General features: G+C 37.6%; 1 protein-coding gene across 1 annotated transcript in view; it reads right to left on the bottom strand.

Moving 5' to 3' along the window:
• The window catches only part of LOC126354032 (RNA-binding protein cabeza), a 55,139-nt gene that overhangs the window by 17,516 nt on the left and 12,289 nt on the right, over window positions 1-25,334 (bottom strand). The window contains exons 3-4 of the mRNA XM_050003366.1: window positions 16,084-16,383; window positions 8,082-8,175 (exon numbers count right to left, since the gene is read on the bottom strand). Coding sequence (XP_049859323.1) covers window positions 8,082-8,175; window positions 16,084-16,383 — 394 coding nt within the window. The remainder of the gene's footprint in view (window positions 1-8,081; window positions 8,176-16,083; window positions 16,384-25,334) is intronic.

Genomic DNA, 25,334 nt, shown 5'->3' with positions numbered 1-25,334 from the left:
CTGACAAAATTTGTCATTTCACTTTTACAGTTTTCCACGTCAAGGACGTTATTTAAAATTTCAATCTACACACACATGCTGTTTTGGTTTATCAGACAGTTTCTCTGTGGTATATCTTCAGCCCATTTGACAAGGTTGCCTCAGTGAACTGAACCTCTGAAAAAGATTTTACTTCTCAAGTAACTCCAGCATTTTCTTGACAACTGACATACACCACAGATGTAAAAACAATCACTATGGATCGCACAGATACTTTTTAAACAGGTTGATCACACAGACTCCTCTCGCACAAGAAAGGAGACTACAGCAGAAAGCTACATACTTCCATCACATTTTCAATTTTTAAGCAAACATATGTGCATGAAGCCTGGATTCCTTTAGGTGTATGCACAAAGCTGCATACCCCCCCCCCCCCAAACACACACACACACACACACACACACACACACACACACACACACAGTACAGAGACATTCAACAATAGCTGAGTACACTCAGAAGGCCAATCAAGACCACAGATGAGAGGGAGCCACATGTCATGACCACAAAGTGACAAAATATGAACAGTGAGTGAGGTATCAGAGCAGATACAGTAACACAATGGCAAGCGCTATGATAGTTTGTCATGTTATGATAGTACGAGAATTGTGTGTGTGTGTGTGTGTGTGTGTGTGTGTGTGGGGGGGGGGGGGGGGGGGGGTAAAATATTATTCACTCATTCTTGCCTTACAGCACTGCCAAGTCAATATAGGGCAGAAAAATTTGAAATGCATCAAAACACACTAACTAGGCTGATAATTTTTCACACACATCTACTTCACAATTGTGGAATTCCAACAGTGTGTTCAGCAATATTAACTTAGTGCACAACAATTTTTATCTGCAAGACAGATGAAAATGTTCGACACTTAATATAATCCATATTATGTTCCAAAGAACATTACACACAATCTATGTGACTAAACATGTCTATCCTAGTTCAGCTTCCACTTCAGCTTTACACCTTGTTCCAAAATTGTGGTATGAACAGAAATGAGTGAAGGAACTTAACAAGCTACTTTGTACTCTATACTCCAAGTGCAGCTTCCCCATAAAGCGCTTTTAGCAATTGCGTGTTTGCAAAGCCCCAACATCTTTTACAACATTGCACCATAAACCTGAGCGAAGCATGAAAGTATACATAGGTAGTAATTCAGGCAATTTCCCATAGAAAGGGATTTCCTCAGTGATTGATAACTTTCAAGAGTGTTCTCCCCATTCTTTGATGCTTGTACACCTGATTTTTTTCTTCACAAGATGTGAGAAATTTAATAACACCCACTGACTTCAGCAATAATATTCCAGACAACAGAAACTGACACCAGTAGAAAACTGAAGTTTTATTCAACTGAAAGCCACTTACAAACATTATTTTACTCTGATTTTTGTGGTTGTTTACGTAAATTCTTGCATAGCATTACTAGATAATATCTGACAATATTTAATATAGCTTGCTTTGTGTCCATGTTGCATGGACAACTATCAATGTGTTTTATTATCCACACACTATTCAACAACACATTTAAATGAATATATTTTGCTACCCCACTGGGCCACCTATATTTAGACATATAAGAACCATTTCAATCTCCACTACACCACCTTAAAAATTATTTTCTCTATTCTCTACATCTTGCATGTGGCACCACCCTTCCCATGACTGCAGTAACACTAAATTGGGACTAATTTATACTAAAAACAGGCAGGCCAAGGGCAAGATATTTCAATTACAGGTGAGCACCATTATGGTCATTCATTCATGACCAAACAACTGCATGGAAGCAAGGCACTGAAGTCAAACAAACAACCCCAACTTTCATGATAGGATTGGCCTTGCAGCAGTTTCCTGCTGAACAACGTATCACTGCAAGCAAAATTTATGCAAATGTTCAAAAGGAGTGATACACCATTATGCCACCCCACTAAAAAAATATTTCATATCTTGCCAATTTGGTATTTGCCTCTCACAGGGATAGCATCCACATTAAAAAGTTGACAAATATTATTTAATAATTTAAGTAAATCGTATCTACAGAAAAATCCTTATACCCATTTTAAATACTGGCACTGTTGGTGTTTCATTCAACCAAACAAGAACATACTTCTGTGAACATTCCTTGTTTTAGTCAGTTGTTATCAAACACTGGCAAATGTCTGAGGAGTAAACAGTTCAGGAAAGGGTTAATGCAGTCAATGACACTGTGTTCCTCTGTCCTCATACATGTGTTGAATTTGCCGAAACTGCCAAAGGGTGAGAAGATCAAAGGGCACGGAATTGAACTGGACAATTGTCAAACAATTAGCCAATGACATTATCAGGAAATGGGTTACAGTACACCTTACATGAAAAATCAAGCTAGAGAAATGATACGCAACAGGTACACCACATTTGCTGAATGCTGACCAGCATAACTTCAATTCCAATATTAATACTTGGATCTTCTAAAATATCCCATTGATTTTGTGTGCCATCTGTTACTTTTAATGAGTGACAACAGTCCATGTTGTCATACAAAACAATATACAATGTGAGAACAAGTGCAGTCCTGAATCAAAAATATTACAATGACAGGAAAGGTTATGACCAGAATTTACTGGAATGCAGAAGGGATTATTCACATAGATAATTTTGCAAAGCGTAACTCACAATGTACAGCAGCATTTCTGGGCCATTTTTGATGAAAGGTATACAACAAGAGGCACGTGTACAGCCAGGAAAAAACCACATGGTGTAAAATAATACACCTACAAACAAAACTGTGGGTGAAAAAAAGATTTTAAATGCTAATTGTTGGAAAGTTACATTATACCACTGGAAGTGTTTCCTGCTGACTGCCACCTATACTCAAATCTAAAGAAATTTACGACTTAGCAGAGTCCAATGAATATGTTGTGGCCTTTGTTAGGGTAATTTTGCAGACCTTCCAGAATTATTCCTATAACCATTAGAAAAACAGACCAACTGATTTACAAAATTAAACACATTTCCCTGCCAAGCTTAAGAATTCTCTCTTTACTTTCAACAGTGTCTGCTTAATGCTCATTTTAGCAGTCAAAAATTTTGCACTTATTCCATCGTTTAGAACCTGTAGCAGAATGCTTGTCATTTAAACCAATATAAAAGCCCTTAACAAAACATCATGGACAAAACAGCAGTAAAAATTTTAACATTCTTTTCAAAGCAGTACAAGCAGTTCAAATGTTACCATACTTGTAAATACAAAATTCAGTAACTTGCATCTCAAAAACATCTTTGGAGTACCCTGCAAGTATCAGTTAAAGATTCCTCATAGTAACAATTTTTAATGTATTAGGGACTGCTACACTCAGGTACCAAAAGTGAAACTCTTATCAATGACCTCAAACTGTTATGATCAACCAACACTTTAGCTATCCCATTCACAATAAGTGAAATCACCGCGACACGTAGCACTTTTAGACATACTCTATGTAATCATTTGTCATGACAAAGTACGCTTTCAGTGGAAAAATGAACAGACTCAATGAAACAAGATGATCTGAAAGCAAATATAAAGAAACACACACCTCAAATTTATGAAGAGGCAAAGTAACTTGTTTACAAACTTAAATGAGAACTATATTCTACTGTAGCTTAACTAAGGAACCTTAATTCTGCCCAGCATCAAAAGCTTTTAATGCAAATTACTTTTTTTATATAAAATATAGGTTGATTCCATAAAGAATGGCCACACTCATTAAATTTAAATGCATGAACCAGTTTTTAATTTATTTCTGCACCCTGGACATTTCAATGCACCAGTAATTAAAACAATCACAGAAAAATTCTCAGAAGCATTAACAGTAATTAATGTTAATGACCTTATCTCACTGTTTAAATTTCAAATTAAAAGAGATATTGCTCCTCAGCATAATAAATCATGAACACAGGGCAATAATTGGAAAGTCTTAATTAAACTGGTATATTGATGTAAACATTTAAAAATTGTGTAAAAAAATTCTCAGCAGCAAGAAAATTTACAAACTTGGGTCCAGTTTATCATCAGTGCCCTGGCCAAAACTTCCATAACAAGTTAAAATTATCACTGTTAAACCCTGGGTCACTTTTTTTTTTGCATTAACAGCATGTATAACATAATGGCCAAGTACTATTATCTTCCCAAGAGTACGAAATACTGTAACAACACAATACATTAAGAAAAATTCACAATTTTCAATACTTTCAGTTGTGTGGAAAACAAGAATATTTTCCCATTATGGATTAAAGTAGTAGTAGTAGTAGTAGTAGTAGTAGTAGTAGGGTTTTGGGCACATGACAGCAAGGAATCTATGGGATTGTTCCCAAGTCAAAATCAAAGTACACACACTCAAAATACGTGATGCGGATTATTAGGGAGCATTGGGAACCACATAGTGCATTAAGGGGGGTAGGACGCCAAATGGGTCAACCTGCACCACAGGACCTTTTAATTTCCACTGTCTATACTTTTACAAATGAATTCATAACACTTTAGTCAGCATGACCAGGAAGGATTCAGAATTCACTCATTGCAGTGGAAGTTAGAAAAAAAAAAAGTAATTTTTTTACATGTGAAATTTAATCATTTTTTTCGCTTACTAATGGCAGCATTTGTTGCTATAGGTACTTTTCTTCGTAAGTAAGAGATTCTTCAATGAATTTTGCACAGCACACAAACCATACTTAAAGGTGTATGAAACTCTAGAATTTTCCAAATCTATTAAAAACTGTGGTAAAAATTGATGTAATTAACTATAAAACTTGTGTTTCTCTAAACATGAAGTTTAAAATATAACAGTTCATTCATTTTCTCATAAATTAAATAAATTCTAGAGTTTCATACACCTGTGAGTATGGTATGTATGCTGTGCAAAATTCATCAAAGAATCTCTAACTTTTGAAGAAAAGTGTACCTATAGCAACAAATGCTGCCATTAGTAAGTGAAAAAAATTATGAAATTTCGCATGTAAAAAAATTTTGTTCTGCATGGGTGTGAATCCTGAATCCTTCCTCGTGATGCTGACAAAGTTTTATGAATTTATTTGTAAAAGTATAGACACTGGAAATTAGAATGTCCTGTGATGCCTTTCCCACTCTAAGTCGGTCCATTTGACACCCTAACCCCCCCCCCCCCTCCCAAAAAAAAACGATGGAAGGAATGACAGCTAAGAACAAGGACTTCCTCTTGGAGGAAGGGCCAGCGAAAACACAGTAGAAACAACTAAGGGCACGAAGTAAAGACTAAATGTCCTTCGCCATATTGCTACTACAGACGAAAAGTAGAACGCCAACAACACTAGGCGCTCCGTTCGCTAAAACGGCCGATAACTCAAGATGGCAAACATATATTACAAAGTAAGAGGTTAAAAACAGGCGTTCGGTCAGGAAATGGTGAACTATCAACAGCTGATGACAATGAGCACTGACAACAATAAGCACAATGTGGTGGGAGATCACCACTTAAATGGCTATGGCTAAAACGACAGTACCTAACATGCAACATTGCTAAAATGATTTTCTTGCGGCAAGATGATGATAGGTCGGGCCAAGTCACTGGGAGACATTTAATACTGCAGAGCGTATTCCCATAAAGGGAAGACCAGTGGTGATGCCACAGTGACACAGAGATTACCCGATGGTATGGAAGAACTAGCAGGCTGAGGTAGCAGCACAGTCAGTAGCCTCAATTCCCATCAGACCAATGTGACCAGGGACCCACAATCATCATCACAGTGGCTCTCTCAAGAGTGAGCAAGTGGGAGCTTTCTTGGACCCATTGCACTATGGGATGGCCTATGTACAGCACAAACAAACTTTGAAGGGCACAGAGAATCGGAGCTGTGTTCCGGAAACCAAAAACAAAAATCATCTGGGCCAATGATGAAGACACAGCCTCACCACCGTCAGACCTACTGCCATCAGTGTACAAAAAGCTATTATTCCTAAGACCCGTGCAAATGTCAAGGAATTTCCAGCAATATATCACATCTAGAGTAGTTTCCTAAGGAAGCAAATGAAGTCCAAAGTGAACACCGGCTGCCGCACAAAGCCAAAGTTGTGAGAGGTTCACACCCATTGGGAAAGTGGCAGCTAGTACAACATTAAGCTGCCAGAGAAATACTCGGAAATTAACTCCAGGAGGTAACCAAGAAGAGGATGTCAGTATGACTGTGGTAGTTCAGCAACTTCTACATACTCTCAACCCAGCCAGCATGAAAGGCACCAGTGGCCAAACGGATTCCACAATGGTGGATTGTATTTAGACTGCATAAGATGGATGGACATGTACATGAATAAACAAAGCACTTAGTCCAATTTCCAACAGACAAGGCTTCGGTTAAAATAGAGGAGGGTGGTCCGCTCCGCTCCCAATGAAATACCATTTAGGGCACGTGGGACCAGGTGAGATATGTGGGAGGACCAAGGAAGTTTTCTATCAAGCATGATCCCCGGAATTTCGTAGTTTCAGCAAATGGAAGAGCAACAGGTCCAACATGGAAAGACAGTGGAAGAAACCCATTGCACCACCGCAAATTCATACTAACTGCTTTGTCAGTGGAAAAACAAAAGCTACTTTTGATGCTCCACGAGTAATGATTGAGACATAACTGCAGACACTGCTCAAGGACAAGTCTGAAGGAGTGGAATAGATTGCAAAACCACATGGGAGCCAGAGATGCTGGCAGGAGACAGACAATAATACGGTTAACAGCTATGTCCAAGAGGAGGATGATCAGGACAGAGCCCTGAAGGAAGGGAGGTTTAGTTGCTACTGCCCATACTTTGCTTTTAAATCATATCTAAAAAGTGTCTTTATAGCTGTTAAAAATTAAGGATCTTTCGTCTACCATTTCCATTTTGCAAGCTGCTTCCAACAACAGCTCTTAACCAGCAGTGTAAGGTGTACAGCACAAACAATACAGACTTTTAATGTCTTCAGCCCTTTCCATTACTCTTCTTGTAATGCAATAGCTATCATCCATAAAACCAATCTTAGAGTTTCCTACTTTTTGTCACTACCTAAACATTATGAGCAGTGCCTGCATCATCACAATTATTTCTCTTGCACAGTAATGAAAAACTTGTTTATAACAACAGCAACAAACAATTTCTTATTTACTTTGAAGCTTATACTGACCTGTTTCTAAGGGGGTGGTCATTTTTTATAGAATCAACCAATAAATCCAAAACAAGATGCTACTACAAAATCACGAATTATTGAGCCAAAACAGATGTTTAACTTAGGAAGTCTTATTAGTTTCAGTGGAAAATGGGCCCACACAAAAAATAAGAAGCACTTCAAATGGGCCCACACAAAACAAAATAAGCAGCATGTCAAAGAACCCATTTTTTCTAGGAGGAAGTATGTTAGAATACAATGGTGAGAAGTTATGTTTTACATCAATATCTGGTTTTTTGATACACGCCAGACAGTTATACTCACTGATAAATTATTCAAAATCTGAAGCCAATAGGCTAGAAGTACTTTAGAATTTCTCTCTTTTATTCCTACTGCCACTATTTTTGGACATTTAACTAAAATTTATTCTGGAAATGTATCCACTTGGCTGTACACTGTTGGTATTGTTTGGTCCTATGGATTTGCATTCTGTCTGAAGGAACAAGGTTTCAAACTTTACAGACACTGTCAAATACATATACTGCACTACTGGTAAAATTATTCTGTTGCAAATTACAGAAGAATGGCACTGTGTTAATAAAAACTGATGTTAGGCGAGTGGAGAAAAACTGAAATGTAATAACATGGTTATGTGGCATCTGCCCTTTTTCCACTGAGGATTTCTTTTTAAAAAGCAAGGAACATTCTAAACTTTTCTATTTCTTATGCTATAATGGAAGCTGCAAATGAGACCAATAGTATACAGAAGGGAGGCTCATAGACAAAGGGAGCAACAGGAAACTGATTAAATTTATTTTTTTTTTTACAGCTGTGATGGACTCCCAAATGATGTGTAAAACAAATTGTTCTGTAAGAACCCAACTAAATCTGTAAAACTAAAATGCAAAATTTTTTGAACTTACCCATAGCTTCCACGGCCGCCGCCACCGCCGCCACCACCACCATAACCTCCACCACCACTGCCGCCGCCACCACCACCACCACCAGACGAACGGCCTGAAAGAAAGCAGTGTGTTTAGTTATACAAGTTTTCAAAACTCAGTTTTATCAACTAAATTACTGAATTTATTTTGGTTATGAGCTACTGGCTTTATGAACTGACCAGAATGGTGGAAGTAGGCTTACAGCCTGATCAGTCTTCACTGACAACATACACTTCTTTGTCAACCTGTATAACTTTTCTATTAATTTATAACAACTCCCTGACAAAACTTGTTCCCAAGTTAGGAATTGAACCCAAGATCTTGCCTTTCTGTGAAAATGAAGGAAGATTAGGGTTTAATGCACCGTCAACACTGAGATCATCTAAGGCAGACCCTTTTTATGAAGTTCGGGTAGTAGGAACCCTGTACTGATATTATTGTGGTTATAAGGGTGGGTTATAAGTAACACCAGACTGGCTCAGTCTGAAAAAGTATTATCTGCAAAAGACAAGGTTGCAGGTTCAGTCCTAAGGAAGGCACATAAATTTTACATACTACATTGCCAAATGATCAGATCTATTTACATGTTTAACCATTATGTCATCTGCTATTCAGTTGAAATGCTTCCATTTTTATACCTACTTTTTTTTCTTTTCACAATAAAATTAATTCAGATGCAAATATGTCGTTATGATTTACTGGTTTCATCAAATTAATCTGCGATCTTCAGAAGCTTGGTATAGGTTTAGCAGATGCCAATAGCTTCTCCATAGAAGCATAACGCCACGGCACGGCCAGAAGAGTAAATATTGCCCTTGTGTATCGTAAGCACTGTGACTTTACCAACGTTCGGTCAAATAATTTTCCTGAGTTAACACAGCCGTAAGTAATTACACAAAACTTCACATTACCACACCTAACCAAATTTTTTTACTGCTTTACAAAGACTAGTTAAACTTTGAAGCAAAGCCAACAGAGAATATTTAAAATGTTTATAATAAACAGTTTTCATTGTGAAAACGTAATATAGAGGTAAACAGATGACACTGGAAACAATCATGTATATGTAAATCCCATTTTTCATCTAGAATCCATTTCCACAGAAGATGGAAAGTTATTCATGTAGCAGTAAGTTATCAATGAAGCAATTTTTAAGGGACTTTGTGGAAAGTTGCAGATTCCAATTGTCTTACAAGGCAGGAAAAACACTAACTTTTGTAACTCAATACCACTGTTATCAAAAAGTATTATCTCAAAGGAAGTGCAGGTTACTCAGACTGTAGCAGGATAGATGCCCACTTCTTATGAGGATAAGAGGAGGTAAATACAATGCTTGCAAAATTATTGCTGAAAAGGATTCAAGGGAAGTGTCCTAAACTGCCAGAGAAAGAGGCACATTTCACTGTTGTAGCATATATGCTACTGGAACTGCAATACCTTTCCTTGCATATCAAAGAGTAGGTGTGCTGGCATAACCAAAAGTATCTCCAAGATCTAATCCCACATGCTAAATGACTGGCATTCAGAATCTAGAACCTTACTGTATCCCAGTCTGAATGACTGGTGATAATTTTGGACCTTACAGGGACTTCTTGAAATGTGGTAAATGATTAAAAGAAAACATTTAGTTATATTAAATAATTACAATTCACATGACACTCATTTGTGCAATTAAATAGTACATTACAGAGTTTCAAAGATCTGGAATGTAGCACCGGTAAATCTAGTTCTGGTTCATCTAACTTTCAGCAAAGTGGAAACCTATCTGGTTCCATATTGTACTGTGTCAATAATTGTGGCTACACCAACCTACTTTCTTAGGTGTCTTAAGCTGTGAAGACCTCAGTTAAGATACCTTACTGGGATGAAAATAACTCCCAAATTTTTCACCAAGATTGCTAAACTCCCCTAAACTAATGGAATGATGTGCCACATCACAATTTGGCACGATAGGTTCACTCTTCTTTGAGAAAGGAAGCATGACGAATTCCAGACATTATGTTTGAACATTGCAAAATTTTCTGCAGTCCACAATCGGAGAGAATGTCGAAGCAGAGATATTGGGGGACTTGTGGCTCCAACAGAAGAGGGGCACAGCCCAACATTCGTATGTTGTTTTGAGAGAATTTTTCTAGACTCCGAGAGTTGATGTAGGTGACCTGTGCAGTCACCAGGTTTGAGTATTTGTGACTTTTGGTCATATCTATAGGAAAGGGTGTTTTAACATCACCTCCACATCAATGGAAGGAAAGACAGCTATTATTAAATACATAAAGGCCATATCCTGCAATACAAATGAGCTGTTCAGAATTTGACAGTTTGTCTCCAAAAGTTAATGCTGCTACTAGCTGCCATCTTGACATTTTAAACACAAAGGCTAGGAAAACTATGAACTGCTAACTTCAAAAATAATTTTTTTCTCTATGTATCCCAAATTATTTTTTTTAAGTCCCCAAACCTGCTAAATTTATTCCGCCACACCCTCTATTAGGGTATTCACCTCACAAGGGTCAAGTACTGGCCAAATGTTCTGTCTCTTTGTGAAGATCAGTTGTGTTGTATTCTGTAATTAAATATGCAGCAACAGGTGTGCTCAACTACTTTCCATCATGTTTGTTTGAGGCCTGTTGCACACAGTTACATACTGAAAACATTACACTATACCATTTACTTCAAATTAAGTAGATTAGATTAGATTAATACTTGTTCCATAGATCATGAATACGACACTTCGTAATGATGTGGAACGTGTCAGGTTAATAAAAGATGTCTGTACAAGAAATTACATTACACAAAATATTGCATGACACTAATGATTAAGTTTTTTTTTTTTTTTTTACTTACTTTATATCTAAAAATTCAGCCAATGAGTAGAAGGAGTTGTCATCTAGAAATTCTTTTAATTTATTTTTAAATGTTAGTTGGCTATCTGTCAGGCTTTTGATGCTGTTTGGTAGGTGCCCAAAGACTTTTGTGGCAGCATAATTTACCCCTTTCTGTGCCAAAGTCAGATTTAACCCTGCATAGTGAAGATCATCCTTTCTCCTGGTGTTATAGGTATGCACACTGCTATTACTTTTGAATTGGGTTGGATTATTATCAACAAATTTCATAAGGGAATATATATACTGTGAGGTTACTGTGAGGATCCCTAGATCCTTAAATAGATGTCTGCAGGATGACCGTGGGTGGGCTCCAGCAATTATTCTGATTACACGTTTTTGTGCAATGAATACTTTTCTACTCAACGATCAATTACCCCAGAATATGATGCCATACGAAAGCAGTGAATGAAAGTAGGCATAGTAAGCTAATTTACTGAGATTCTTATCACCAAAATTTGCAATAACCCTAATAGCATACGTAGCTGAACTCAGACGTTTCAGCAGACCATCAATGTGTTGCTTCCAGTTTAACCTCTCATCAATGGACACACCTAAAAATTTTGAAAATTCTACCTTAGCTACAGACTTCTGTTCAAATTCTATATTTATTACTGGAGTTGTGCCATTTACTGTACGGAACTGTATATACTGTGTTTTATCAAAATTTAAAGATAGTCCGTTTGCTGAGAACCACTTAATAATTTTGTGAAAAACATCATTTACAATTACATCACTTAGTTCTTGGTTTTTGGATGTTATTACTATACTTGTACAGTGGTGAGTGAATCGAAGATTATTAAGTTTCACTGCAATGCAAGTTCATGAGGATCTCTCTTTCCAAACAAACAAGAACTGACAGGCATAATACAGGTTCTACAGCTAATAACCATAAAAAACCTATGACTGGAACTTCCTAGATGAGAATTCCAATTCCTTTACACAGAACTAAGCCACAGGTCCCTATTTCATGCTTACATGTGCCACTACTGTTATTGAAAGCTTATGCAAAGAAATAGGTTTCCCCTACAATCTTAACACAATTATACTCCAATAGCTCTCTTAACAGATTAAACACTGTTCTCTTACATAATGGCAACAAATACATCAATATTCTGACTTGGGATTAGCAATTAATTGAGCAATCAACTATCATTGTAATCCATTACAAGTGATCAAATATTTCTTTCTAGAGGAATTTATGCAATCTATTACCCTCACAATTAATTTTTTCAGTTTTTTTCTTTTTTTGGTTTGTTGATTTGGGGAAGGAGACCAAACAGCAAGGTCATTGGTCCCATTGGACCAGGGAAGGATAGAGAAGGAAGTCTTGTCATGCCCTTTCTAAGTAACCATCCCGACATTTTCCAGAAGCAATTTAAGGAAATCCTGGAAAACCTACACCAGAATGGCCGGACGTGCATCTGAACCATCGTCCCAGATGAGAACAGTGTGCTAACCACTACACCACCTTTCTCTGTTTTCTTTCCTTTTTTGTTTTAAAGCCTTGTTGTCTATAGTCTGGTTATGGGAAGACATCCCAACTATCCCTAGTAATCATTGTGTAATGACACAAATCTGAACACACTGTGATGATTGCTGCCAACATCATTGATCTAACAGTAGTGGCGAAGTCTTGTATATGTTAATTCAGGAATACATAATGTAACAAAGTGTGTGTGAACATGAACATCCCTGTGACATGCTTTTACCAGGCCTTGTTTCCTCTGTCATAAATTATGCCGCTGCTGTTAATATCAGCCTCTTTGACCCATGAGCTGCAAACACAGGACAAAAGTTAGTAAAGATTCCCTCTTTCGATGTTCTCTCACCACATGGAGGCCATGTCATTCTTCCTCTACTCCCCACCGTCTATAATCCAGTATGACTTCCACCTGCAATCAAGCCTTATCACTGTGTTTACTTTTCAATTTATTGTGTATAGATATGTGCTTAACTAAAATCGTGGCAACCAAGAAATCAAGTACAGCATGGATATATTTTGGGAGATGACAAAGGTCTAGGTAAATACGTAGATGTCACAACATCACTATTATTTGTAGGATCTTTTTATCACAAAAAATAATTTTAAGGGAATGCTTAATAGAACTAAAAATAAAAACATAACAAGTACTCAAGTAATCTAATATTAGGGAACAATCAACATGACTAGCCGATTTGTTTAAATAATCACAAAAGTCAACTTATTAAGTTGATCATAATCGTCCATCCCCAATTATAAACACAGAAGATGGTTACAGAATGATCATTTGCAACTGCTAAACCACATGGAATACCTGTGGGAAAATTTTAGGTGAAGACAAACTGATCACGTGATTCAGGAGCTGACAAGGTGGCTAAAATAATACATGCACTTTCACCACTTATAGGATAGCAAGCATAGAGGTGGCACAACTTTAATTAGCCAACAAATGGGTTCATCAGCTGGAAGTAAAAATGATATACCAACTTTCCGATTCAAGGCACCTGATTCTGCTTCTAGAAGCGAGGAGCACCTGAAAAAGTTTTTTCAAAAATTCCAAAGACAAAAATTTACAGTTTTAATATCAGTTAAGTCCCTATACGAATTGGCTAATCCATGACAATGCATTCATGAGGAGTATGCTACCTATTATAGAAATGTGTTCAAAGTTGAGTAACGGCAGATAGAGTAACAGCGTAAATGCGTTCTGAAGACACTGCAGAATTCTGAGAGATACCAAGGGCAGTAAGATGAATGCAAACTTTTAATATCTCAGGACTGATAAGGGAATGTGACCCACACCGAGAAGCAGAGGAGAAAAACCATACATTATTACACCGAATATTGAAGCTGTTTGTAACTTTCCACAATCAAGACTGTTTCATTACTTACCTGTATGTAATTTTTGCATATATTACTATATTAATTTGGTTAGTTGAAGCCATTTTGAAAAGTTTTAACGAACTATGTTATTTAAGAACATGTAAGTTTTGAGGTCAATAAAATCAAACTCTCAAAGATCCAATGAAACAAAAACCTTCATTACAATGTGTCATTTGTGAATCTCTCAGAAGTTTAAAGAACCTGCAATGACTGCCTCAACAATGCAACATTAGAAATTGTCATCCACAAAATTAAAATAGGTTTCTTGATAAACTATTTCTGCATCAAATCAGGATTAGTCCCAATCAGGCTGGATGCAGACTGTGTTCTGTATTTGAAAGCCACATCAAAGGGCAATGTCCCGTTAAGTTTTGTAAAGAGTACTTTATCAGCTCTTCATCGTCAGATGGATGTAAGCCATGGTCACACTGAAGATTTCACTACCATGCCATATCCTCTCAATGTCTTTCAAGCACCAAATAACCAAACTTTCAAGGAGTTAAAGTACAATAATTCTTAAAGCTAAGCATTATTGACTCAGCATTTTTAAAATGTCAAGCTCCATAATAGATTCCAGTGAATTTTTCAAAATCAAGGTAAGCTTGATGTATAGAAACAGAGCTAAAGGAGTACCAGACAAATAACTATTAATTCTGCACAATACGCCAACAGAATACAAGAGAGCTTTTCAAACAGTGGTTCACTAGCTAGCTGACTACTATTCTTCTCTTGAAACTGGGTTCAAACCTATCTCCATCTTCTTTGAACTTCTTGACACAGAAAGTACTTAAAATTGCTCTTTGGATAACATTTGAATCCTCCAACCTCCCGATAGAACTACAATTGGGAATAATATCAGGACCACAATACTCAAAACAAACTGATGGGAGCTCAAGAACAAACTGGCAACATGCAGTTAACATTGCTAGATTTTTATGAGAAATTTATTTCACAGTAACAATTTTCTGTCTTTCAGACTAGCAGAACAAAGTATCTGTGAGACACTTCTTTGGAGGTACAGTTTTATCAACAATTATGTCTGTGATAAGCTTTTTCACTGTCACATTTAGGAGATCCAATCCTACTGCCAGCCATCAGTGCTTTGCATCAACCTGCCAGTGTGTTAATGACCTTAACAATGACAAATCCCTGCAGAAACATGTCACAAACTGCCATTTCACAGTGTTAGATCTTGCTCCAATCATTGTTCTCTGGAAATATCACATTACAATGAAGTTGGTGAAGTCCTTGTTTGAAATGGAATTAGCAAATTAAAAAACACAAATCTAGATTTCTCAATGTTGATCTACAAAACATATATAGCTATATATACAATGGAATAAAAGCTTAAATGAGTCAACAGCCCCAGATTTGTTTCTACTTGGATGATGCGAGATATATTGCGACTTATATACTGCTCTCTCCATCATGAATGGAACAACAAAAGTATATGGTTTATCATTTGAGATCGGGCACAAGCTTGGGGTTGGATAGACCGAGGAAGAACACTTGCTCAGCCCTTACAGAGGAATCAAACTTACTCTCTCATGGGAGACATGCGCAGCAGCACAATAACCCATCAACTATAACCAAATGTTCGAGGTTGGCAAGCAAGTCAAAGACAAACACTAACAGTAGGACCACTGCATTATCTCCTCTACAAACTGTTCTAAAATGGAGAATTTCTCAAAAATTTGAAACAATGACATTATTTCATTAAAGAAGCAGCTGAAATTTTAAACCTTTCCACGTAAAAATGTTTTTTCTTGAGATTTTCCAGGCAACTACCACTGTCAAATGCAATACTATGCTTTATATAATGTACCTCTTCCTACCATACATCAAAACCCTATTTCACTATATGGTAAAGTAGAACTGAGACAGTCCAATTAAAATTTCCTTCAACTGTTGTGCAATTATGCTCTGTAGTAAGATTTCCTGTGCTGCCGAGGCTGAAAACCTGTGGACTGCAATACAGTAACTTCATTGACCCTCACATAGGGAAAAACACCAGTAGCAGGAGTATGCAAAACATTGCCCGAAGTTCTGAGTTTTGTAGGCATTCACTATTATCACATAGGTTCATGGGATTTAACAGTGGCAGTTTCAGAGTTAATTATTATCTAGTATTTGCATATAGAAAGCACAGCATTACTGCATACTTGACAGCAAAGCCACCTGAAGAGGAGTTTACAGGTGATTAAATGTACTTAAGTTCAGAGATTTGCCCTACCTCCTCCATAACTTCCACCTCCACCTCCGTAACTGCTGCCACCGCCCCCACTTCCACCATAACCACCACTTCCACCACCAGATGGCTGGTTGTAACCACTGGACTGCTGGCTGTAATTGGGATACTGCACACCCCCACCACTTCCTCCTCCACTTCCACTTCCTGCACTGTCATAAGGGGGCGGCTGTGAACCATAGCCACCTTGCTGGTAACCACCTCCACCACTGCCTCCACCGCCTGGTTGGGAAGCCGGTCCTGAACCATATCCCCCTGATTGGTCATAAGACGGATAGCTGCCACCTGTAACATCATCATCAGATGCAGAAGCTACAAACTGTTCTCACTATCTGGCTGTATGAAAATTGTGCTAAGTTTTTATCTAAGTGGAATCAAATTACAAAGTGAATCAACTTCCAGGAAGAAACATGCAACTGAATTACTGCTCCTAATTAACAGAAGAACCCACATAACAGCCACAACTTCAGAAAGGTTTTCATTCAATACAATATGTCAGCAAAAGGAAGTAATATTGAAAAGCTGGTGAGAATCCTGAAACACACCTCTGTCAGAGGAGTTAATTGTTCAAAGACTAGTAATTTCACTGCCTGGGAACTAAGGCAGTTACCAAGAAGTAAAGTTTTTGCAACAGAGGAAGGGGTCACTGGAGCGATCTGTTTCTTAACACATGCAGAAAACCATGAATGTGTGTGGTTCAAACAGTTTAACTGAATACTAACTGCACAACACAAATCTCCAAAAAACACCTCCTCCACCAAAAAAGTGCAGACAATGCACTGAAGACACACAAATCAACTAGTGGAAACAATTACAGGGACAAAATAAAAATGTGCTAATGCAAAAGCAACTGCAGAAATGATGGATTACCTGAAGCATCTGACAATGTTTCACCAATTCACAATCATAGCCATCTTTCAAACCTAACAGATCTCTATAGACATCTATACCACAGTTCAAAGTTGCCACACCAAATTAATTGGTTTCGCCAACTTCCAAGCAAATAGCCATTTCGCAACCTAACCTAGACTTTGGGATATGCTATATAGTCTGTCAGCACAAACTATATTTCATAAAGTAATACAAACACAAAAGAAATATCCACATTTTATTGTCTTTCTGTATTCACACGTATGACTTCGCACGACATCATTACATTACGGGACATCCGGGTATTGGTTAAGTTCAGCTGATCTGACACAACCAAACATCCTGGAACATTAATCACCTCAAATTATTTACTGTGGAACCAATAATATCAGTTTCAAAATGTATTATTATGAATTCTGTCACTTCATATATGTCGTATGCTACAAGGAAAGTGAAGGCAATACAGATGTCAAGATTAATATCATAAGATAAAATTTTTAGCATCTGAAAGTGGAAGTGAAGGCTATATAATACAGTGGGCAAATAAAAAATGTTCCGAGGTAGCAGGTTTGCAAAGTTTCCTCACACAGCAATGTCCTTACAAAGATTTAAGATCTGAGGAACAGCAAATATTTATTTTCAGCAATTGGTTTGACGTCTAGCAGTGTTTTGCAGCACCAACTCTGACTACATGTAAAACCCTTTGTCCATTGTGTCTGCATATTATTCTAAAGAACAGGTATACAGCAATCGGTTGCAATCCCATTGGTTTTTCATTATTCTCGCATATCCAGATTTTATGCTACATATAGCCACCTTCAGAGCATTTGAGTGAGTTGTAATCTAATGAACTCCAAACACTACATGTCACCATATGACTATTGGTGTACAGGCACCAGAAAACTTTTACATTTCATCTGCAGCAATTAATAGAAACATGAGATTCTAACCATGAATGTTTACCCTAATTAGCTTATTGTCTTATTCTGCAAACAGGTAAGAGACAACACCTCCATAACAGTACAGAGTAGCAACAACTTTTGTTAAATATTAAACCAATTCAGCAAACAACGAGTCTAAAGATTTCATGTGGTAAGTATTTGCAACACACTAGTTCATTGAGGCAGCAATTTCAATGTCTTGTATGCCAATATGGTGACAAAATTGGGTCTGCTGACTGTACAGCTTCACATTTGCCACATCAACCCTGCATCGTACCAGGTGGTTATAATTAATGTGCAGCTACTCACAGAGCTATGTGGGTTGTAAGTATTGTATGACAGCAAGACTGTAGATATGCTAAAACATTCATGGGGAACCCGTATCCAAGGGAAAAAATTAGTTCAAATTTTGATCACCAGATGCATCTCAGGCATTGTTCATCACATTTGTTTTGTGGATGCAGTATGTCGTCAATGTCTCCAGTGATCATATTGAACAAATTGTGTAGGTGCCAGTTAATAATAAAATTAACATTATGCCCTTTCTCACTTGTTTGACCTATTCTGCCCTCATCACATTCCTAATCAACTAGGTATGGAAACTTTTCTATACACCTCTCTCGCATTCACAGTGCCAAATTTGCACCTGGAGGCCAAAACTGGAACTAATTGTTTCCCAACATGAATCAGTTCCACCTTACCCAAACAATAAATCTACCAAGTTTTGCTGCCATTCAATAATTATAGTCCACACTGGACCTCTGAGTAGCTGCTCTTTAATTATAACCACCCTGAATTTCGAATCATTAGAAACCTACCTGCCAGTTGTTTCTGTAAGAATAAGAGATACAACTAGCAGCACTTAATGGTCTTATTCGGAGAGTATGTAACAGCAAATATTGTTAATCAAGGTCCAAGAATATCAATCCTGTTCCCAGATACGCAAGTGGCTCGAAGTCTTCTTAAGTGATAGAACCCTGTACGTTGTCCTTGACAGTGAGTTCATTAGATACAAAGGTATTGCCACGTTGCCCCATGGAAATGTGACTGGGGTATTCTTACTCTCTGTGTACATAAATGATATGGACATGGTGAGTGGCAATTTGCAACTGTTCACTGACGACACTGTGGTGCACGCGAAGATGTTGTCGTTAAGGGACTGTAAAATGATTGACAGAATTTCTAATTTGTGTGACAAATGGGAGCTTGATCTAAATGAAGCAACATTTAAGTTATTGTTGGTGAGTAGGAAAAACACTCTTGCAATGTTAGAATACAGCATTACTACTATGCTACTTGACAGTCACAATTTTCTAGGTGTAATGTATCAAAGTGCCACTTGACAGTCACATTAATTATCTAGGTGTAATGTATCAAAGTGTTATGAAATGAATGAAGCAGATAAGAAAGGTAGTAGGGAATGCAAATAGCAGACTTTGGTTTAATGGAAGAATTTTAGAAAAATTAAGCTTATCTATTAAGGAGACAATGTAAAAAAACTAGTGTGACCCATTCTTGAGTATTGCTAGAGGTGTTGGAGATCCTACCAGGTCGACTAAAGGAAAAGATCAAAGGAATTCAGAGGTGGGCGGCTGAATTTGTCACTGGTAGGTGTGACCAGCATACAAGTATTACAGAGAAGCTTTGTAAATTCAAATGGAAATCCCTGGACGGAAGATGGCTTCCTTTCGCTAAGCACCATTGAGAAAATTTAAAGACCAGCATTTGTAGCCAGTTCAGAATGATTCTACATATTTCACACAAGGACCACAAAGATAAGAAATTAGAGCCCATACAGAGGCATATGGATAGTCTTATTTACTTGCTTCATTTGTTGTTGAAACAGAAAAGGAAATGACAAATACAGTGATACAAGGAACCCTCAAACACACACTATGGAGCAGCTGCATGTAGATGTAGAATTTTTTACAATTTTCAACAGTCAGAAATTTTTCCAAATTTGTGTAAATTAGGAAAGAGCAGCAAATAATGCAAACCACATTTCTCAATTATCCTTTGCTCATAGCAAAGCACATGCAGATTGCCCAGGGATATAAAAATGACACAGACATCATGAATACTCTTAAAATCAGTTACGCCCTGCCAAAAAAGTAACCAGATGGGATAAAGATGTCAGTTAACTGTAAATAGCTTTTAGGACATCACATCGATTTTAAAGAAATCTTAAGATTTGTGCAACCTTATTCCACACTAAGAAAAATCAAGGATTGAATTACAATATTATGAAAAGAATAGATTGCTACTCACCATATAACGGAGATGTTGCGAGTGGCAGATAGGTACAAAAAAAGACTGAGGAACAAACAAATAAGCTTTCGGTCAACAAGCCTTTCATCAGAAGCATAGCCGCCCCCCCCCCCCTCAACAACAGACACTGTGGCCTCAGCAACCAGACTCTTGTGTGAGTGAGTTGTATTTGTGAGTGTGTATGTGTATGTTGTCCAATTCTGATTAAGGCCTCTTTGGGTGAAAGGCTACTGTTTGACAGTATTTCGGCTGTACCAATCTGCAACTCAACTTGTTTCACACTTTAATGATTACCATCAGCATAATTACTTACCTGCTACCTAGTTGCAGGAGTAAGCAAGTGCAGATTGTCATTAGGGGAGAAACATTGGTTAAAATCCTACTGCACTGACTTCATACGATCCAATATGGCAAGGGTTTCTATGGATTTACTTTGCTAATGGAAGGAAGGTTTCTTAGAGCATGCTGTAACTGTAGTTGAAACACGGCCCAATCACTCTACTCCAATTTAGGACTGGAGATGTCAAGAATACAATGCAGGACATTGTCATCATAAATGGCTGGCAGCCAAACTGACAATTACTCCCGTTTGTCTGAGTGGAATAAATGTCTTGCATAGTCTTTTAGCTCACTGTAATGCTGGCAAAAATGAACAACAAACAACTGTGTGTGGTGTGCTCTGGATTCTCCAATTTGTAGGTCCTTTATTTCCTACCTAATATATTGAGAGATTGTATATAAGCAATTAATGAGATGTCTTAACCAAGTGCCCCATGTTCTTTGTGAAGCTCATAACTGTCTTAAACATTGACAATCCCTGCCCTGTGACATGATTCTATGCTCGAGATCATGTTAAGTTGACCAGACACATGCAGCAGGCTGGGCACGGTAACTTTTGATGGCTCCCTCAACCAATAATGCAACACCTCTATGACAATACCTCAGTGTTTTCACGTATCTGCAGACAACTACTGTTTTCACCAGCAACCATTAGCACTTCACAGCTGAAAGCTGACAGTGCTGCGAGCTGTCAGTGATCATCTTACAGAGTGTATACGTGGACGAAGGGTGGGGGAATTTCCCAGATTTTCCAGTTAAAAATAAACTTTTTCCTTGTTAAGTAACAGTATACCTTTCCTCTGAACTGTAAAATTTATCAATCCTATCAATGGTTGTGGTTTTATACACCAGTGTAAAATTTCCCAGTACTTTAAAAAACCAAACTCAGGGAAAAACACGTTTTGTAAAGATGTCTGACATGCAGCAGCATGCCCACTGCATCTTTTCGCATTACCAAAGTATAAATTTGAATGCCACCAAACACCGCATGTTACTTTCCAAAGGACTGAAATCGAGATAGCGATGCACTTTTGTAAGTCAGTCGTAGCTCATGTCAAGCGATCTCACCAGCCAATGACAGCGGATATTCAGAACATAGGACACGTGATTTAGTCAGCCAATAGCAACATCACTTAAGTAGCATTAACACACAAATAGGAAACGGTAATGGTTTAAATTAATATACATAGTGTTGCTACAAGAAAAGGAAAGCTTTAACCTATAATATTGGTCTGTTAAGATTAATAACCTGCAAGAGAAGCTAAGCTTTCACACACAATGCTGATCTTTTTGTGCGTGTTACACAGGGTGTATACGGGGACAAGGAAAAAAATTCCCAAGTTTCCCAGTTAAAAATACACTTTCTCCCAAGTGAAAAAACACTTTTCCGTGTTAGGTTATTCCTCGGCACTGTAAAACTCATCAATCCTTTGAATGCTTATGGTTTTATATACCGACGTAGAATTTCCCGGCACTTTAGAAAACGAAGCACGGGAGGGGGGACAAGACACTAAGATCCTTGACGTGCAGCAACATGTAAACTACATATGTTCACATTACGAAGGTATAAATTTTAATTCCACCAAACAATGCATGTAACTTTCCGAAGCATTGAAATCCAGATGATGATGTACTTTTGTAGACCAGTCATAGCTCATGTCACATGATCTTGCCAGTTGTTGACAGCACAGGACACGTGATATAGTCAGACAACAGTAAGATCACTCTTAAGTAGCGCGAACATACAAATATGAAAAGTTAATGGTTTAAATTAATATACATAGCATTCATATATAATACTGGTCTCTAAGGTTAATAAGCTGGAAGAGAAGTTAAGATTCCACATATAATGTTTATCTTTTCGCGCGTGATACACTTTAAGATACATCACACAAATGGGCCAGTAAAATTTTTAGCAATGACATAAATTTTATTTTCTGGGCTTGAAAATATTCTAAATGGTCGTCCTCAAAGATTTGATTTTTGAATAAGAGTCAAACACACTGATTTATGAAATTCATTGGACATTCACGCACAGAGTAGTTCATCTTGTGTAAAAGGAAATTTACTTTCAATTAAAGTAACGCTTTTCAAACAATTCAGAATATTTTCCTGCCACCTGTTACAAATAAATTCGTTTCAGCAGTTGCGCCAAATGACAGGTGTCACCGCACTTGAACAGCTACAATGACGCAGTAAGCCCATACGTTCATACGTGTAAAACATTAATAGATCTTACATTATGTCATAAAAGAAACAAGATGACAGCGGATACCCCAAGGGCATGGGAATTTTATGAACCGTACTAAAATGCATAATTCAGCTTAAAGTGCACATTCGTATGTCCAGATTCAGACGTAAATTTTCTTGGGGTACTATCTCAAGTTTGGTTCATTATTATGGCATGATGGCATACGTGCTAGAAGATGAAAATGTGAACTTTAAATGCAGCAAACAGTTGAAACTAGCCAATAGTATGGAATTAAGCACTTCTTTTCAAATAAATCGACTGCCTCAGCAGAAAAGATTAATGAAAGCCAAATTTATTTAACAAACCGACAAAAATAACTTCATTGTTCTGCAAGGCGATTAATGCTTGTCTGCAAGAAAGGTAGAAACAAAATAAAATCTGAAACTAATAACATATTTTAGCCTTCCGTAATTATGTGAATTTATCTTAATTCACTTGATAGCTCCTGGCCACAGAAATCCGTTTTGTTTCCACCTCCCCCTACAACTCAGACTGCTCTGTGGATTAAGTCCGGATCTACGGTATTTCCGAACCATGGCAATATTAGGTAATGGCGCTCCCCCTACCTCGAACGTTTGAGGTAGGATGCCAAAAATAGTAAAATCGACTTTTCAAAAATAACTTCATTTGTAGTGCACGTCTTTCTGAAGAGTCCGATACACAAAAACATATGTTCGAGGGAATAAGACATTCTCTTTGGTCTTAAGTGTGCCGAAGTGCAGTGTCATGCCTCTTCACACAGAATTCTTCCATTGTACATCTCTGTATTTCGCTCTCTGAAATTTAAACATTTAATATTTTGTAATGAGTGCCATTAAACTATATTCAGGCCAGTGGAAATTGAAATGTCCTGTGGTGCCTCTGCTGCTCCCAGATGGCCACTTAAGACATCCCTGCCCCTCTTCAAAAAATCTCACAATTAGTACTGGATGGGATTATTTGTAACAGGCAGAACAAGAACTCTTCAGAGAATCTGCAGTCTTTACTGTCTATTAGCTAATAACTTGCAGTTTTGTGTGACATAAAATTAAATATAGGATACACAAAAAGATTAAAGACAAGAGACAAATAAGACAGTATACGAAACTTCCTGGCAGATTAAAACTGTGTGCCGACCGAGACTCAAACTGGGGACCTTTGCCTTTCGCGGGCAAGTGCTCAGACGGTAGAGCACTTGCACGCGAAAGGCAAAGGTCCCGAGTTCGAGTCTCGGTCGGGCACACAGTTTTTATCTGTCAGGAAGTTTAATATCAGCGCACACTCCGCTGCAGTGTGAAAATCTCATTCAAGACAGTATACATTTCTTTAATCCTTAAGTCCTAGCTTTTTTTTCCCCCTCTAATCTTGCCACAGCTTTATATGACGTACTTTCCTTTCTGGGAAAGAATCTATTACCTCAAAGTTAGTCAACATTTTGCTACATGAAAAAAATGTCATTCTCTAATACTACAAAAGCTGTTAATACAAATAGTACCCAAGACTAGTGTGGTTTCTCAGTCTGCCTGACTGCCTAATGTTGCACCAATTGTTAAACACACCAAATAAACGAGACTGTTTTGGTACAAATGGTCATTTTTATAACACGACAGAACATAATTCATGAAATGTCAATATCAAATGCCTATTGGGCCTCCTACAAGCAAAAAGTTTTATGTTAGGAAATAGTTTCACATTTCATTCATACTCTCTAGCTTCTGAAGCATGAAATCAAAAAGCAGTAGTACAAAATTTTTATATAAAGTTGGAACCATCGTATTCTTCCGTAATTTGTGAGAGTCCCCGTTTCTTCTCCTTCCTCGTTCTAACAATCTTGTCACTAATTCTGTAACTATTCCTGTTAGTATCAAAACTTATTCTCTGGTTAACTTAACTAACACTGCCACAATCACCGGTTCAGTTATCCCGGATTTATTCTCCGTTTAGGCGTTATTACCTGTTCATACAACACGTTTTCCACGCTACTCCCAGAATAGAACTTTCGCGGCTGCTAGGCAAGAACTGTGTAACTGGCCCTTAGTAGTGTAGCGGACAGGCCAAAAATTTTGTCAAAGTTTCATTTTCTTGAATACACGGAGAAGGCATTATGTAATCTTTGTTGCTTTTGTTGCTGTTATTCCTGTTAGTCATTTATTTCCACTCTGCTAGTCTGAAAATATGGAATTTGCTAATAATTATAACACAGACCATTTGCAAACCCAGTCAACCACATAAACAACTATTGTCATTCATCCTTTCGGCTTTATTTGCTCAGCTCTTTTAGATCTGTCCCCTTCAGTTTGAAGGAAAGCTTATTTCTAGATGCAACGGGGATTCCCCTGGCAGACACATTGTGTACACTATGCGGTCATTCAAAAATCAACTTATGATTCATTCAGAAATCCTCTTAGAATTTGATCAAAATTTTCAAAAACTAACAGGGATGCGATAAAAATCATATGAGTAATTGAGTAATCGACAAACCAATGTGCACTGGATGCTAGGCACTGTGAAACAATGTCTTTTTCCTCAATAATATGAATTTGGCACAACCCCCCCCCCTCCATGAAACTGCCGCCTGGGACACATAC

The sequence above is a fragment of the Schistocerca gregaria genome, chromosome 3 (genome assembly GCF_023897955.1).
Source record: "Schistocerca gregaria isolate iqSchGreg1 chromosome 3, iqSchGreg1.2, whole genome shotgun sequence".
NCBI classification, from domain to species: Eukaryota; Metazoa; Arthropoda; class Insecta; order Orthoptera; family Acrididae; genus Schistocerca; species Schistocerca gregaria.
Note: the sequence above shows the minus strand (reverse complement) of the source record. Positions and strands in the feature narration are given on the sequence as shown.